Source organism: Balaenoptera physalus (assembly GCF_965194825.1).
Source record: "Balaenoptera physalus genome assembly, chromosome: 2".
In the NCBI taxonomy this organism is placed as follows: domain Eukaryota; kingdom Metazoa; phylum Chordata; class Mammalia; order Artiodactyla; family Balaenopteridae; genus Balaenoptera; species Balaenoptera physalus.
Window position 1 is genome coordinate 40726205 of NC_138883.1, and position 14410 is coordinate 40740614.

Genomic DNA, 14410 nt, shown 5'->3' on the forward strand with positions numbered 1-14410 from the left:
GATACACAGAGTACAGTTGGGACAGAATTGATAGAGTGGTAAATTCTCCTTGCAATGATGGAGGACAGGTAGAGTTAGAAAAGATTTCGTATAGAGTGTTATGGGTTGAATGTGTGCCCCCAAAATACATGTTGAAGTTTTAACCCCTGGTACCTATAAATGTGACCTTATTTGGAAATAGGGTCTTTGCAGATGTAATCAAGTTAAGATAGGTCATACTGGAAATTTTGACACAGACACATGGGGAGAAGGCCATGTGAAGACAGAGGCAGAAATCAGAGTGGTGCCAAAGGTGCTAAAAAAGGCAAAGAAAGATTCTTCCCTAGAGCTTTCAGAGAGACCATGACCCTGATGACACCTTGATTTCAGACTTCTAGCCTACAGAAGCCCATTCTCGTAAGAGAACAAATTCCTGTTGTTATAAATCACCCAGTTTTTGGTAATTTGTTTTAACAGCCCTAGGTAACTAATATATGGAGGTTGAGCAGACTTCAAACAGTAGGTATTTACCCCCACTGGAGAGTGGAAGAGCCATTTAGGCAGAGAAAACAAAGGCGCAAAGACATGAATAAAGCTGGAATGCTTGGTATGGCCAAGTCATGAAGTATGGGAGTTGGGGAAAGCTCTAGATAAAGCTGGAGAGGCAAGCAGATGGCAGATCATGGAAAGTCGACCATATCATACTAAGGGATGCATTTATGCCATACTAAGACAACTGGGAAGACATTAGAGTTTAGAAAGATGACTAGAAGCAGTGAAGAATACATATCAATGGGGTTCAAGACTGAAGACAGGAAGACTAGTTAGAAGAATACTTCAATAACTCCAGTAAGAAATAATGAGGACCCTAAGTAAGGTAACAATAATATAATTAGAGGAGGAACCAGGTTTGAAAGGTCATAAGGAAAGACTATCAACAATATATGAAGACTGACCAGATATGGCTAGAACACTTAGATAAAGAATGTAATAGGAGAAATAGGTGGGAGAGTGAAGATTAAAAAGTTCAATTATGATAAACATAGATGCAAAAATCCTCAACAAAATATTAGCAAACCAAATTCAACAATACATTAAAAGGATTATATAACATAATCAAGTGGAATTTATCCCAGGGGTGCAAGGATGGTTAAACATCCACAAATCAATCAATGTGATACACCACATTTACAAATTGAAAAATAAAAAGCATATGGTCATCTCAATAGATGCAAAAAGGTCTTTTGATAAAATTCAACATCGGTTTATGATAAAAACTCTAAACAAGTGGGCACAGAGAACATAATTCAACATAACAAAGGCCAAATATGACAAGCCCACGACTAATATCATACTCAACAGTGAAAAGCTGAAAGCATTTCCTCTGAGATCAGGAACAAGACAAGGATGCCCACTCTTGCCACTTTTATTTAACATAGTACTGGAAGTCCTAGCCACAGCAATCAGACAAAAAAAGAAATAAAAGGAATTCAGATTGGAAAGGAAGAAGAAAAGCTGCCACTGTTTACGGATGGCATGATACTGTATATAGAAAATCCTAAAGATGCCACCAAAAAACCTATTAGAACTCATCAATAAATTCAGTAAACTTGCAGGATACAAAATCAATATATAGAAATCTGTTGCATTCCTATACACTAACAACAAACTATCAGAAAGATAAATTAATCTCATTTACATCTGTATCAAAACGAATAAAATACCTAGGAATTCATTTAACTAAGGAGGTAAAAGACCTGTACAGAGAACACTATAAGACACTGACAAAAGAAACTGAAGACAAGACAAACAAATGGAAAGATATACTGTGCTCATGGGTTGGAAGAATTAATATTGTTAAAATGGCCATACTACCCCAAGGCAATCTACAGATTGAATGCAATCCCTATCAAAATACCAATGGCATTTTTCACAGAACTAGAACAAATAATTCTTTTTGTGTATGGCAACACAAAAGACCCCAAGTAGCCAAAACAATCATGAGAAAGAAGAACAAAGCTGGAGGTATCACACTCCCTGATTTCAAACTATAATACCAAGCCACAGTCTTCAAAAAAATATGGTACTGGTACAAAAACAAAGATCAATGGAACAGAATAGAGAGCTCAGAAATAAACCCACACTATATGGGAAATTAATCTATGACAAAGGAGGCAAGAATATATAATGAGGAAAAGACAGCCTCTTCGATAAATGGTTTTGCAAAAACTGGACAGCTACATGCAAAAGAATTAAACTGGACTACTTTCTCACACCATATACAAAAATAAACTCCAAAGGGATTGAAGACTTAAATGTAAGACCCGAAACCATAAAACTCTTAGAAGAAAACACTGGTAGTATGCTCTTTAACATCAGTCTTAGCAAACGATAAATCTGATACGGGGTTAATATCCAAAATATACAAAGAATTCATAGAGCTCAACATCAAAAAACAAACAACCTGGGACTTCCCCAGTGTCGCAGTGGTTAAGAATCCGCCTGCCAATGCAGGGGACACAGGTTCAATCCCTGGTCCAGGAGGATCCCACATGCCACAGAGCAACTAAGCCCGTACACCACAACTACTGAGCTGTGCTCTAGGGCCTGCGAGCCACTACTACTGAGCCCACGTGCTGCAGCTACTGAAGCCCACGTGCCTAGATCCCGTGCTCCGCAACAAGAGAAGCCACCGCTATGAGAAGCCCGCGCACCGTAAGGAAGTAGCCCCCCCTCGCCGCAACTAGAGAAAGCCCACGCAGCAACAAAGACACAAAGCAGCCCAAGAAAACAATAATAAATAAATAAATCTTTAAAAAAAAAACAAACAAACAACCTGATTAAAAAGTGGGCAAAGAACCTGAATAGACTTTTTTCCAGAGAAGACATACAGATGGCCAAAAGGCTCAGGAAAAGATGCTCAACATCACTAATCATCAGGGAAATGCAAATCAAAACCACAATGAGATATCACCTCACACCTGTCAGAATGGCTACAATCAAAAAGACAACAAATAACAAATGCTGTCAAGGATGTGGAGAAAAGGGGACCCTAGCGCACTCCTGGTGCGAATGTAAATTGGTGCAGACACTATGGAAAACAATAAGGTTCCTCAAAAAATTAGAAACAGAACTACCATACAATCCAGCAAATCTGGGTACTTATCCAAAGAAAATAAAAACACTAATTTGAAAAGATATATGCACCCCAATGTTCATTTATGCATTATTTACAATAGCCAAGATAATGGAAGCACCTTAAGTACCCATCAATAATAGAAGCATGGATTAAAAAAAGATGTGAAATATATATATATACACACAATCAAATATTACTCAGCCATAAAAAAAGAATGAAATCTTGCCATTTGGATTAACCTAGATGGTAGTATGCTAAGTTAAATAAGTCAGACAGAGAAAGACAAATACTGTATGATTTCACTTACATTTGGAATCTAAAAAACAAAACCAGTGAACAAAAACAACAAAACAGAAACAGAGTCACAGATACAGAGAACAAACAGGTGGTTGCCAGAGGGGAGGGGGGATGAGGAATTAGAGAAATAGGTGAGGAAGATCAAGAGGTACAAAATTCCAGTTACAAAATAAATAAGTCACAGGTATGAAATATACAGTGTGGGAGAATACAGTCAACAGGAATGCAGTATCTTTGTATCATGATGGTAACCATACAATCAACATGGTAACTTGACTTATCATGGTGATCATTTTGAAATGTATAGAAATATCGAATCACTATGTTGTGCACCAGGAACTAAAACAATGTTGTAGGTCAATTATACTACAAAAACGAACGAACAAATCACTGAAAAAGAGATCAGATTTGTGATTACCAGAAGCAGGGGCTAGGGGGAGGAGGAACTGGATAAAGGTAGTCAAAAGGTACCAACTTCCAGTTATAAGATTAGCTAGGGATGCAATGTACAACATGATAAATATAATAGACACTGCTGCATATATGAAAGTTCTTAAGAAAGTAAATCCTAAGAGTTCTCACCATAAGGAAAAAATTTTTTTCTTTTATTTTGTATCTATATGAGATGATGGATGTTTACGAAACTTATTGTGATAATCATTTCATGAGATATATAAGTCAAATCATTATGCTGTATACCTTAAACTTACATAGTGCCATATGTCAATTATGTACAGCTCAATAAAACTGGAAGGAAAAAAAAAATCAGTTCTGGAATGCTGAATCACAAATGCCTTTAATGCATCCAGAAAAAAATGTCGATTAACCAATTACAGATATATGGATGTATCACATATAATTCTTGGAGCTCAGGAGGAAAACAATGGGCCGCAGAAACACTTGAGAGTAATCAGTGTAAAGGATTAACTCTTAAAGAGAAGCACCGAGAGGAATCCAAGTGTTTAAGAAACAGAAAGGAAAGAGAAGCCTCTTAAAAGGATGAAAGAGGAAGGTGAGAGCAGCAGGATGAAGAGAATGGAGTGGCCCCACAGAAGTCAAGGAAGAGTTTCACATCAAGGGAGAAGCCTGCATCAAATACTGCCCTGCCTACAGACCAAATGACATTCAGACCAACAAAGAGTCTACTGGCTTTGTCAATGAGAAACTGGTAGCCTCAATTTTCTCACTGTATTTAAGTATTTTGAAAATAGAAAGCCTCAATAAATATTGGTTGGCCAGCTAGCTGATTGAATAACTGGGAAAATAGCTATCATTAAAAATCAAACATTGGGGGCACAAAGAAGGTACTGGACTGGGAGAAGGGAAGCAGGCTGAAAGACTAGAAGGTCTCTGTTTTCTCCCTAATGGCACCACCTTACCCAATCAACCTCCCTTACCTTTACCTCCCACTTCTAATCCATCATTAGGACTTGCTATTTCAAACTCAAAACATTTCTCTAATTCATCCCTACCTCTTAATTCCTTGTTTAAGTCACCTCTGAACCCGCCTACAAGACTGCAATAACCTCCCATTGGCCTCCTAAACTCCAGGTTTGATCCTCTCAAATTCAGCCTCCACAAAAGCAATAAATCTATTCTAATAAGGACAATACTTTATTATCACTTTGCTTAATACCCTTCAATGACAATCATTAACAGCTAGGTTTCTATAACATTACTCTAAGGAATCCTGGGAATTCCCTAATAAGATGTCTAAGGTACACTACAGAAGAGACTGAGCAGATGGGAATTCAAGCCTATTCGTCCTCCCACTGTTGATTCAACAAACGTATTCAGAGTAAGGCTTCATTTGAAGAAAAGGTTCACCTGCTAAAACATACAAACAACTGGTCATTATAAGTCCAAATTACTTTTCACAATACATAAGGCCTTATGTTACCTAGGCTCTTTCTACTTCCGTTTCAACTCTCTATTGAACTTGGCAATATAGAACTACTTAAAATTCTCAGAGCTCTCTGTGATTATCCATGCCATCTTGCCTTTGCTCATGATTTCTTTCTGCCTGGAATGTCTTTGTGCAGCTTCCCAACCCGCCCCCTTCCCGTCTTCTACAACTTGGTAACTTCTACTTGTCCTTCAAAGCTCCATTCAGGCATTATCTCACCTGGAATGCCTTTCCCAATCTTCCTAGAATAGATTAGGTATCCCTCTTCTGTATTCCCATAATAGCAAGCACACAGAACTCTCCATGTGCCTATGTCATTTTACTGAAATTACTTGGTCCCTACAGAACCAGGGTTCTTATTCATCTTTGTATACTATGTGTTTAGCAGACGTTCAACAAATGCTTATTGAACTAAAGTTTTTTTTTGCTAAATTGATAGACATTCTATGCAGCAATCTCTGCTGCTCATGAGAATCCAGAAAACGGAAGATAAAAATTAAGCTAATCTTCACTAAGACTCTATTTCAAGATTAGATCATCTTTATTCAGTTTCTCCATGCTCACAATTGATGCTAGGTGCCAGCTCCATGAGACAAATAAGATCTCGTTAGCAGACACCTCAGTAATAGTTTCTCTATGTCAGAAATGGGTCATTTCATGTGCCTAATCATGCAAGAGATTGCTTTTTTTTCCCTTTTTGACACGATTCTGATATTTTTGGAACAGTAAGACTTCAACTTTCACAAAGACATTAAAGGCAAGTTGCTACCTCAGGTTTGCAAAAAGACATCAGTCATATAGTTCACACTCCTTGGGCCACTTGAGAACTGTCTCTACCCAATGATACCACAGTTACTGATATATGTTAATTTGCACCATCTTAAAAAATGGTTCTATGTCTGTATTTATGCCAATACCAAATAGTGATAGTAAGTATCACTAATAGATAAAATGCTCAGCACAGAATGACCAATTAATAAATGATAATGAATTACTGACCAAAACCCTTTGTTATAATAGATCCAGGTGCTAAATGTTAATATGAACATGTATTACATAAAATACAAGTTGATCCTTGTACAACACAGGGGGTTAGGGGCGCTGACCCTTCGCACAATTGAAAATCCGTGTATAATTTATAGTCTGCCCTCCTTATCAGTGGTTCCCTCTGTATCTGCAGTTCTGCATCCAAGGATTCAACCAACCTCGCATCGTGTGGTACTGTAGCATTTACTATTGAAAATAATCCAGGTGTTAAGTGGACCCACGCAGTTCAAACTTGTGTTGTTCAAGGGTCAACTGTATTCAATAACCTATCATTATAAAGTTTTCAGATAATTAGAAATTCCTACTTTAAAATAATATAACCAGCCTAAAATTAGATTATTCTTTCAACGCTCAATATTATTTGCTAGTTTAAAACGATAAGTGAAAAAAGCACTCACTTGAAAAGAACAACCTTATTAATTTAAACAGAGCTAATGCAACAAGTTACCTGGGCATACCTATTCTGCATGTATCTTCTGATGTACCCAGAGAAGGCTACTGGGCAAAGAGTAATTTTTATGGCACACTGATGCTTTCAGAAATGAGACACCTTTCTAAGCAAGCCAGGCTGGATATGAACGGAATAGAATGCCAATTCCTTGAGAGTTTTATTGCAGGAAAGAAGTGTCTAAATGAAACACTTAAAGACTATAAAAAGGAAGTCCTTCTAAGTACAAGATGAAAATACAAGCTATGTAATCCAAATATATCTATATCACTTTTACCAATGATTACAAATTCCTGATACGGTGCCTCAAAAACAATTACCTCTGCTTTCCCCCAAAACTAGAAAGCCAAGTTGTACTGAAGAAATGATAGCTAAATTGTTAATTAAACCTAAATTGTTAATTAAAAGTTAATTAAATCTTTGCATGTCTATAATTATTTTTCCTTTATAGGATATATTTTAACAATGCCACCAAAACTGTCTTTGCTATAGTAATGTGTGCCTCGTACCTATATGCCTATATGCCTATATACATATATTAGTATTTCTGGCCTTAATTTCAGCTAAATTCTTTGTAAATATAACTAGTTTTAGAGAAAGATAGCTTTTTAAAGGATCATGTGGAAGCATTCATCTCTAATACAAAAGAAGAAGAAAATACTTAGCAACCAACCAGCTTTAACTTATTTTTCTGAATGACATCTTTGTTTTCCTTTTGGTATATCTCCATTTTCTTTTTGGTGTTGTCCAAATCCACATTGTTGGTCAAGTTGAAAACTGCATCAGAAAAGAAACACTGACATGAAATACAGTTTTAACATAAATCTTGAGAAGATAATAAAAACCAAATATTCATCACAGTGATTTCTTAATTCATCAGGTTGACATTCTTTACAGCTTAAGAAACTAGCTCTAGTTCAGCAACTATGTTTTCTGAACCAAATATAAGAAAAGACTGTCAGACTATCACACAGGCTATCTAAAGATCTGAATCACCTCAAAAACCTAAGATACGTGCTTGCCATAATCACATTGGATTTGATTTTTATAGTGCCCATTTTAACTCTAAAAGTATAAAAAAGATTGCTTAATTTTTTAAATAAAAAGAGTAAGTCTGGAATCTACTATACTGGTCAGAATCAATACTGAAAAGAATCTATGCGCCAGAAACAGAAAAATTATCCAAAGGAGTAAAAAAATATTATCAAACTAGAACAGGTTTTATTCTGATCCTCAACATGGCTAGACACAAGCTTGAATCATTTACCATATAGTCTAGATCTGGAAAAGTATGAAATACATGAGTCGAAACTTAACAGGGAAGGTAAAGGAAAATCTGGCACCAAAACTTAAGACTGAAATAATTTAGTAAGAGAAGCCACTGAGATATGTTCAGATAGGTGATAAACTTTCAGTGACTTAGAACGATCTTTTTATAATTCCAACTCAAAATAATTTTAATTATAAATGCCTTACTCCCTTCTAAGTTTACATATGTAAATAAAAAGGTTATTATAATACTCTGAACCAAAAAAAACTCTTTTAATATATATATATTCATATTCTGAAGTACTGCCCCACTGCCCTACCCCTTTCAGTGTTTGTATCAGCCCGTCTAAAGAAGGATCATCACCGTTGTCTCTCCTGTTCCATAATTCAATCCAGACTTCCCTTGGATTCCTCATAATCTTTGTGCATCCATTATTAGCCCTTCTATCCCTTCTCCAATTACTTACCACTGCTTCCTCCAGCTTGACCTATAAACAGGTTTGATCTACCCTAAATAACTGCTTTACTTCATGTTTCTACAGATTCCTTCCCTATCTCACTCCTTCATTTAACTAATAACCATCTCAAATAGTTCCTAGATTTTTGCATTAGGTCTGTAAGAGTTGAAAAGTAATAATGGAAGCCCAACAGAGGGTTATCTGTTTTGTTGAGTAAGGCCATTAAACATACTCAAAAGACCAATCTGATCCATAATTTAATTTTCATCTCTTCAAAGGACCAACTTATTTCAGAACATCAATTTATCATAATCATTGTTGAAAATCCAGGCTTATTTAAGTATGTAGAAAAAAAAGAAGCAATTCTCAATTCTATTACATGCAATTTTAAAACCCTGGGAGAAATGAGAGAAAATAAGAAACAACAGCCCTCTAGCTATTGCTCCAGATTTTTTATCGCAAAGTAGAAAAGAAAATAATAATGGTGGTAAACCAGGGAATCTGTCTAGGATGCAACATAGGGCATTCCCTATAAATCACACTTTGGTCCCAACACAAAATAGTCAGAGAAAGAAGCTCCGAACTAGCAACAGCCCTCAGAAAGGCAACTGTGATCCATTCTGATTCCACTATCCTTGCCAACCACTCACAGTTTACTCCCTGTATTTAACAGCCATCCACTGAGCCACTAAATCCAAAAATCTTTCACAACCTCTACCACCCTCAACATCTATGCCCACTTAACAATTCTGATCACTTTTTTTCCTCAGCACGTCCTTCCTGTGACTAATTTGTTAATATATTCTCCTGATCTTCTTCCTACTACTCCAACTACCCATTCTTGTTTCCATCTCTGCCTCATCTTGCTCTCTAGGTACACTGCATGATTCTGACTTTTGCCCTCTTTCCTCCCTCTACGTTCCTTGGGTAATCTCATAACTTCCCACAGTTTCAAGCAAAGAAATGCCAGGAAAAGCTGATACCATCTCAAAGTACAATTTAGAAAACCTAGCACATAAACATCTCCAAATTTACTCCTCCTTGTAAATTCTTTACCTGTTAATGATATGACTATCATGCTAAGACACCAGGATTTAACATCTCATTCATGTGACCCACTGTCCTTTGCACTCCATAAGCACCAGCTGCAAAATACTACAGATTCTACCACCAAAATCTCTTTAAAACTGCCCTTATTTTCAATGTACCCTGCCAGTACTCCAAGCCAGGATCTTATTTCTCCCTGGATAATTTAATCTCTGACTTAACTTCCTGTCTCCAGAATCTTTGCATCTTTCCCTATTCCCTAACCCCATCCATAGTATACAATGCTGCCAGACTAATATTTCTGAAGCACACTTCAAATCACCTTCCACCTCCACCATCCTATAGTCCTCTCTCATCCCGTGTGCCTTCCCCATTTTACTAGGAAAAAAAAAAAAAAATCAAACACTTTTAGAATTCAGAGCCCTTCCTAATTTGGCTATAACTACTTTCATCTCCCCTCAATAAAGACCTATCTTGAAATTAGACACGTATGCATTTCCCAAATGTTCCCCACATTTCCTGCTCCAGTTCCTTTGATCATACCATTGCCCAGAATACCTGATCCCCCTTTCTTATTTTTGAAAATATACCCAATCTTCAAATGTCTACCCAAATACTATCTTTTCCATGAAGTTCTCCCCAGTTCCCCTAACTAGAAATAACTTCCTTCTCTTATAAATGTGGAAAAATTATTCACAGCTCATATAAAAATCTCTTTCTACTTTACATGATATACACATACACAGCATTCTTTACTTTGCACTTCATCATATTTTCTATAACCTCTGTATCATCACTTCTCCATTCACAATGCCTTGAAAAAAATCCAGTCTTAACTCTTACATTACTTTTCCCTCTCTGCTTTGAGAATTTTGCAGATTCCTCAGAGCCTCTTCAAGAACCAAGGGAAAGAGAGATTGAGCAATCCAACCAAAGTAGTTTTCCTTCATTTGTTTTCTTGAAGTGATCTCCTTCTCAAAACTCTGCTTGATGTAAAAGAACTATACCCCAATTAAAAAAAAAAAAAAAAAAAAAAAACCTCTGCTTGAACATTATACTCTATAGCGCGTGTACATGGGCACACACATGTGTATCTATGAAACATCTCAAAGATCTATAAAACACGTATGATAGGCACTACATCTAGCACTTGACCTAATTATATCACTTAATCCTCCTGATAATCTTATGAGATATGTGAGGTACTACTGTCATTTACACTTTACAGATAAGGTTTAAAGATATTAAATAACTACGTCCAAGGTATAGTAAATGTTGGAACCAGGATTTTAACCTAGGCTGATTCCAAAGCCTGAACCTTTTTCTAAAATTTTTATTGGAGTATAGTTGATTCACAAAGTTGTGTTCCAAAGTGTGAACTTTTGTCTACAATGCTAGTTTTATTGCTTCTCTCTATGCCTGAAAACCACTGTTAGCCCAGTTCAGCTATTTCTCTGCATCTGTACAGGCCACACTTTCCTATTTCCATATCTGTGAGCAAACTGCTCCCACAGGGCCCATCTTAGTACCAGCCTCAACCCAGAACAACTGTGAATATCTGTATCTGGCCACCCTTCTATATCCAGCTTAATCAGCAGCTCTTCCTCATAACTCACTTTGCAGGTGCAAATCCTCTCCATCCTCCACCCCTGAATGCTATAACTCACTTTGCAGTTAGAAATCCCCTACATCTCTCCACCCTTGAATGCTCACAACAGATTACCTAATATCATTCTGGTGGTATTTATCCACTTTCTACCCTGTATAATTATTTTCAATGTACCTACCTATTTGACCTAATAGAGTGGTCCTTGAGGGCAGATTCTAGGACTGATTCAGCTTTATCACTCCCAGCATTTAAATAAAAAACTTTCACTATACACCCATTAGAATGGGCAAAAACCAACACATGATGACACCCAATGCTGGCAAGGATGTGAAGCAACAGGAACACTCATACACTGCAGTGGGAATGCAAAATGGCACCGCACTTTGGAAAACAGTCTGTCAGTTTCTTACAAAAGGAAAGATACTCTTATCATACAATCCAGCAACTGCCCTCCCTGGTATTTATCAAAAGGAGTTAAAAACCATGTCCACACAAAAGCCTGCACATGAATGTTTACAGCAGCTTTATTCATAATTGCCAAAACATGGAAGCAATCAAGATGTCCTTCAGTAGTTTGAAAAGATAAACTATAGTATATCCAGACAATGGGATATTATTCAGCACCAAATAATAACAGTAATAATAATAAGCTATAAAACCATGAAAAGACATGGAGGAACCTTAAATGCATATTACTATGAGAAAGAAAACAATTTGATAAGGCTACAGACTGTACAATTCCAACTATATGACACTCTGGAAAAGGCAAAAATACGGAGACAGTAAAATGATCAGTGGTTGCCAGGGATTCGGGGAAAGAAGGGACAAACAGGCAGAACACAGAGGAATTTCTGAGTAGCAAAACTATTCTGTACAATACTATAATGGTGGATACATGCCATTATACAGTTATCCAAACCCATAAAATGTACAACACCAAGAGTAAACCCTAATGTAAACTATGGACTTAGGAGATAACGATATGTCAATGTAGGTTCATTGACTGTAACAAATTTACCACTCTAGTGGGGGTATGTTGATAGTGAGGAAGGTCTGTGCATGTGTGGCACAAGGGGTATACAGGAACTCTCTGTACGTTCCATTTAATTTTGCTGTGAATCTAAAACTGCTCTAAAAAATAAAGTCTATTTAAAAAACAACAGGAACTTCTCATCTGGTAAGAGCTCAAGAAATGCTTGTTGAATTATTATAAGAGGAAAAAAATAAATAAACCAATGCTGGGGGTGAGGGAATGGACGAAATAGGTAAAGCTGATTAAGAGGTACAAACTGCCTGCTTAAAGTAAGTCATAAGTCACAGGGATGTAATGTACATAGGGAATATAGTCAATAATACTGTAACTACTTTCTATAGTGATGGATGAGAACCGGTCTTATTGTGGTGATCATTTCACAATGCATAAAATTATCGAATCACTATGTTGTACACCTGAAACTAAGACAATATTGCATGTTAATCATAACTCAATAAGAAACTAAAATAAAAAATAAATCAATGCTAATATTTATAATTATCTTTATAAATATAGATTTAATTTAAATGAGCTTTATAATTACAGAACTGAATTATACAGAATGGCAAAGTAAGCAGATGCGAAACTACAGGAAAAAATAATCTTTGTTTCTTATGGTATGAATCTACTGACAAGTAAAGGTAATCAAGTTGACATCCTATGTTGAATGTTACTAGAATGTTTACAGCAGTTTAAGAAAAAAATATTACAATTTATCAGCAAGCTAGACAATGTACTAATTTAAACTTCCCATTAAATAGAACCTAGAAACAGTAAAGTTAAATTCTAAGTGAAAACTGTCTGTTTATAGACAATTTCTTTCTTTTATGCTTATTAAAAACTTTATGATGAATTCTAATGAAACTAAAGTAACTAATTTGTTTATTTCATTTTTTAACTGAAAAAGCAAAGGTAATAGCAATATAATAGATACAAATCGTAATCATAAGTAATACAAATCTCTTCCTTTAAAAAAAAGAAAAAAAAACATAAAAGTGGATTACAATTTTGAAAAATTTTCAGAAGCAAGTCTCATTCATGCCACAACGAATCAGGTTGGTATAATAGCCTTGAAGAAAAAGGAACAATTTTCCGTAACAATCATTTGGCCCTTTATCTATCTGGTTACTGGTTTAGCTCAGAGGTTGACCTGCCTATAGTCAAGCATTAAAAGCCAACAAAAAACCTATTGTATTTTCTGAAAGAGTTAATGTTATTTGAGTACAATTTTGAAGTCTTTTTGACATCCAGAATTTATAATTAAAGCCCTTAGGACTTTCTCACCCTTTTAAAATAAGCATACCCTGAACCAAAAGAATGTTTATTATGAAACTAAGGACAAACCTTTGAGATAATCCCTGAGGCCAAAAGGAACAAGAATTTTTATGTTTAGATTGTCATAACCACAGAAAAGAGCCTATTATTAATGCTATAAGAAAGTTTATTTTCCTGTGTGCCCCCTTCTACTGTAATTTTTTATGCCATTATTCAAAATTCTAATACTTTAAAATTTTTATATTCATGATATTCAAAGGATTCATAATGAAATTTATATAACAAAATGACCAATCCCCAATTTATAAATCCTCAAACACTGAGTCCTTAGCCACCCTACCAACTCGATTCCTTTCACTCTAACCATCTTCAGTATCACCCTCCTACCTTCCTTCCTTCCTTCCAAACTTCTTTAAGATCCTTCAAAATATAGCTCCAACCTACTTTTTTCTCTCATCTCCCACTATTCTAACAATCTGCATCCCACGTTCCAGACTCAGACTACTAACTATTCTCTGAGACTACTAAGCACTTTCATGGGCTCTGAGAGAGGAAAATCCATGTTCAAAATCTGGCTCCATTATTTACTAGCAATGTGATCTTCAGCACAATACTTAAACTCTCTGTGCCCCCTCTCCATATGCAAAACAGGGATTAAAATGCCAGTCTCAAGAGTTGTGAAAATTATACTTTTGATTAACACAGAGATAGCCAATACAGATACCACAAACATCCAACTAATCACCTTTAAAAGCATGAATAAGACACAAAGTAAACAGGTACTGAAACAAGATTTTAAAAGGAAGTTTATAAAAAAAGAGAAAGTTTTATTTATACCATAACAATCAGAACAATGACACATAACTAAGTGGTGCAGTCACACCCTAACAAAATTTAAGAGGG

General features: G+C 36.0%; 1 protein-coding gene across 4 annotated transcripts in view; it reads right to left on the reverse strand.

Annotated features, from left to right (window-relative positions):
* Nucleotides 1–14410, reverse strand: part of MNAT1 (MNAT1 component of CDK activating kinase) — a 212854-nt gene that overhangs the window by 148524 nt on the left and 49920 nt on the right. For all 4 annotated transcript variants that reach the window (XM_082450478.1, XM_082450480.1, XM_082450477.1 and 1 more), the window contains exon 4: nucleotides 7490–7593. In XM_082450478.1, the coding sequence (XP_082306604.1) occupies nucleotides 7490–7593 (104 nt within the window). The remainder of the gene's footprint in view (nucleotides 1–7489; nucleotides 7594–14410) is intronic.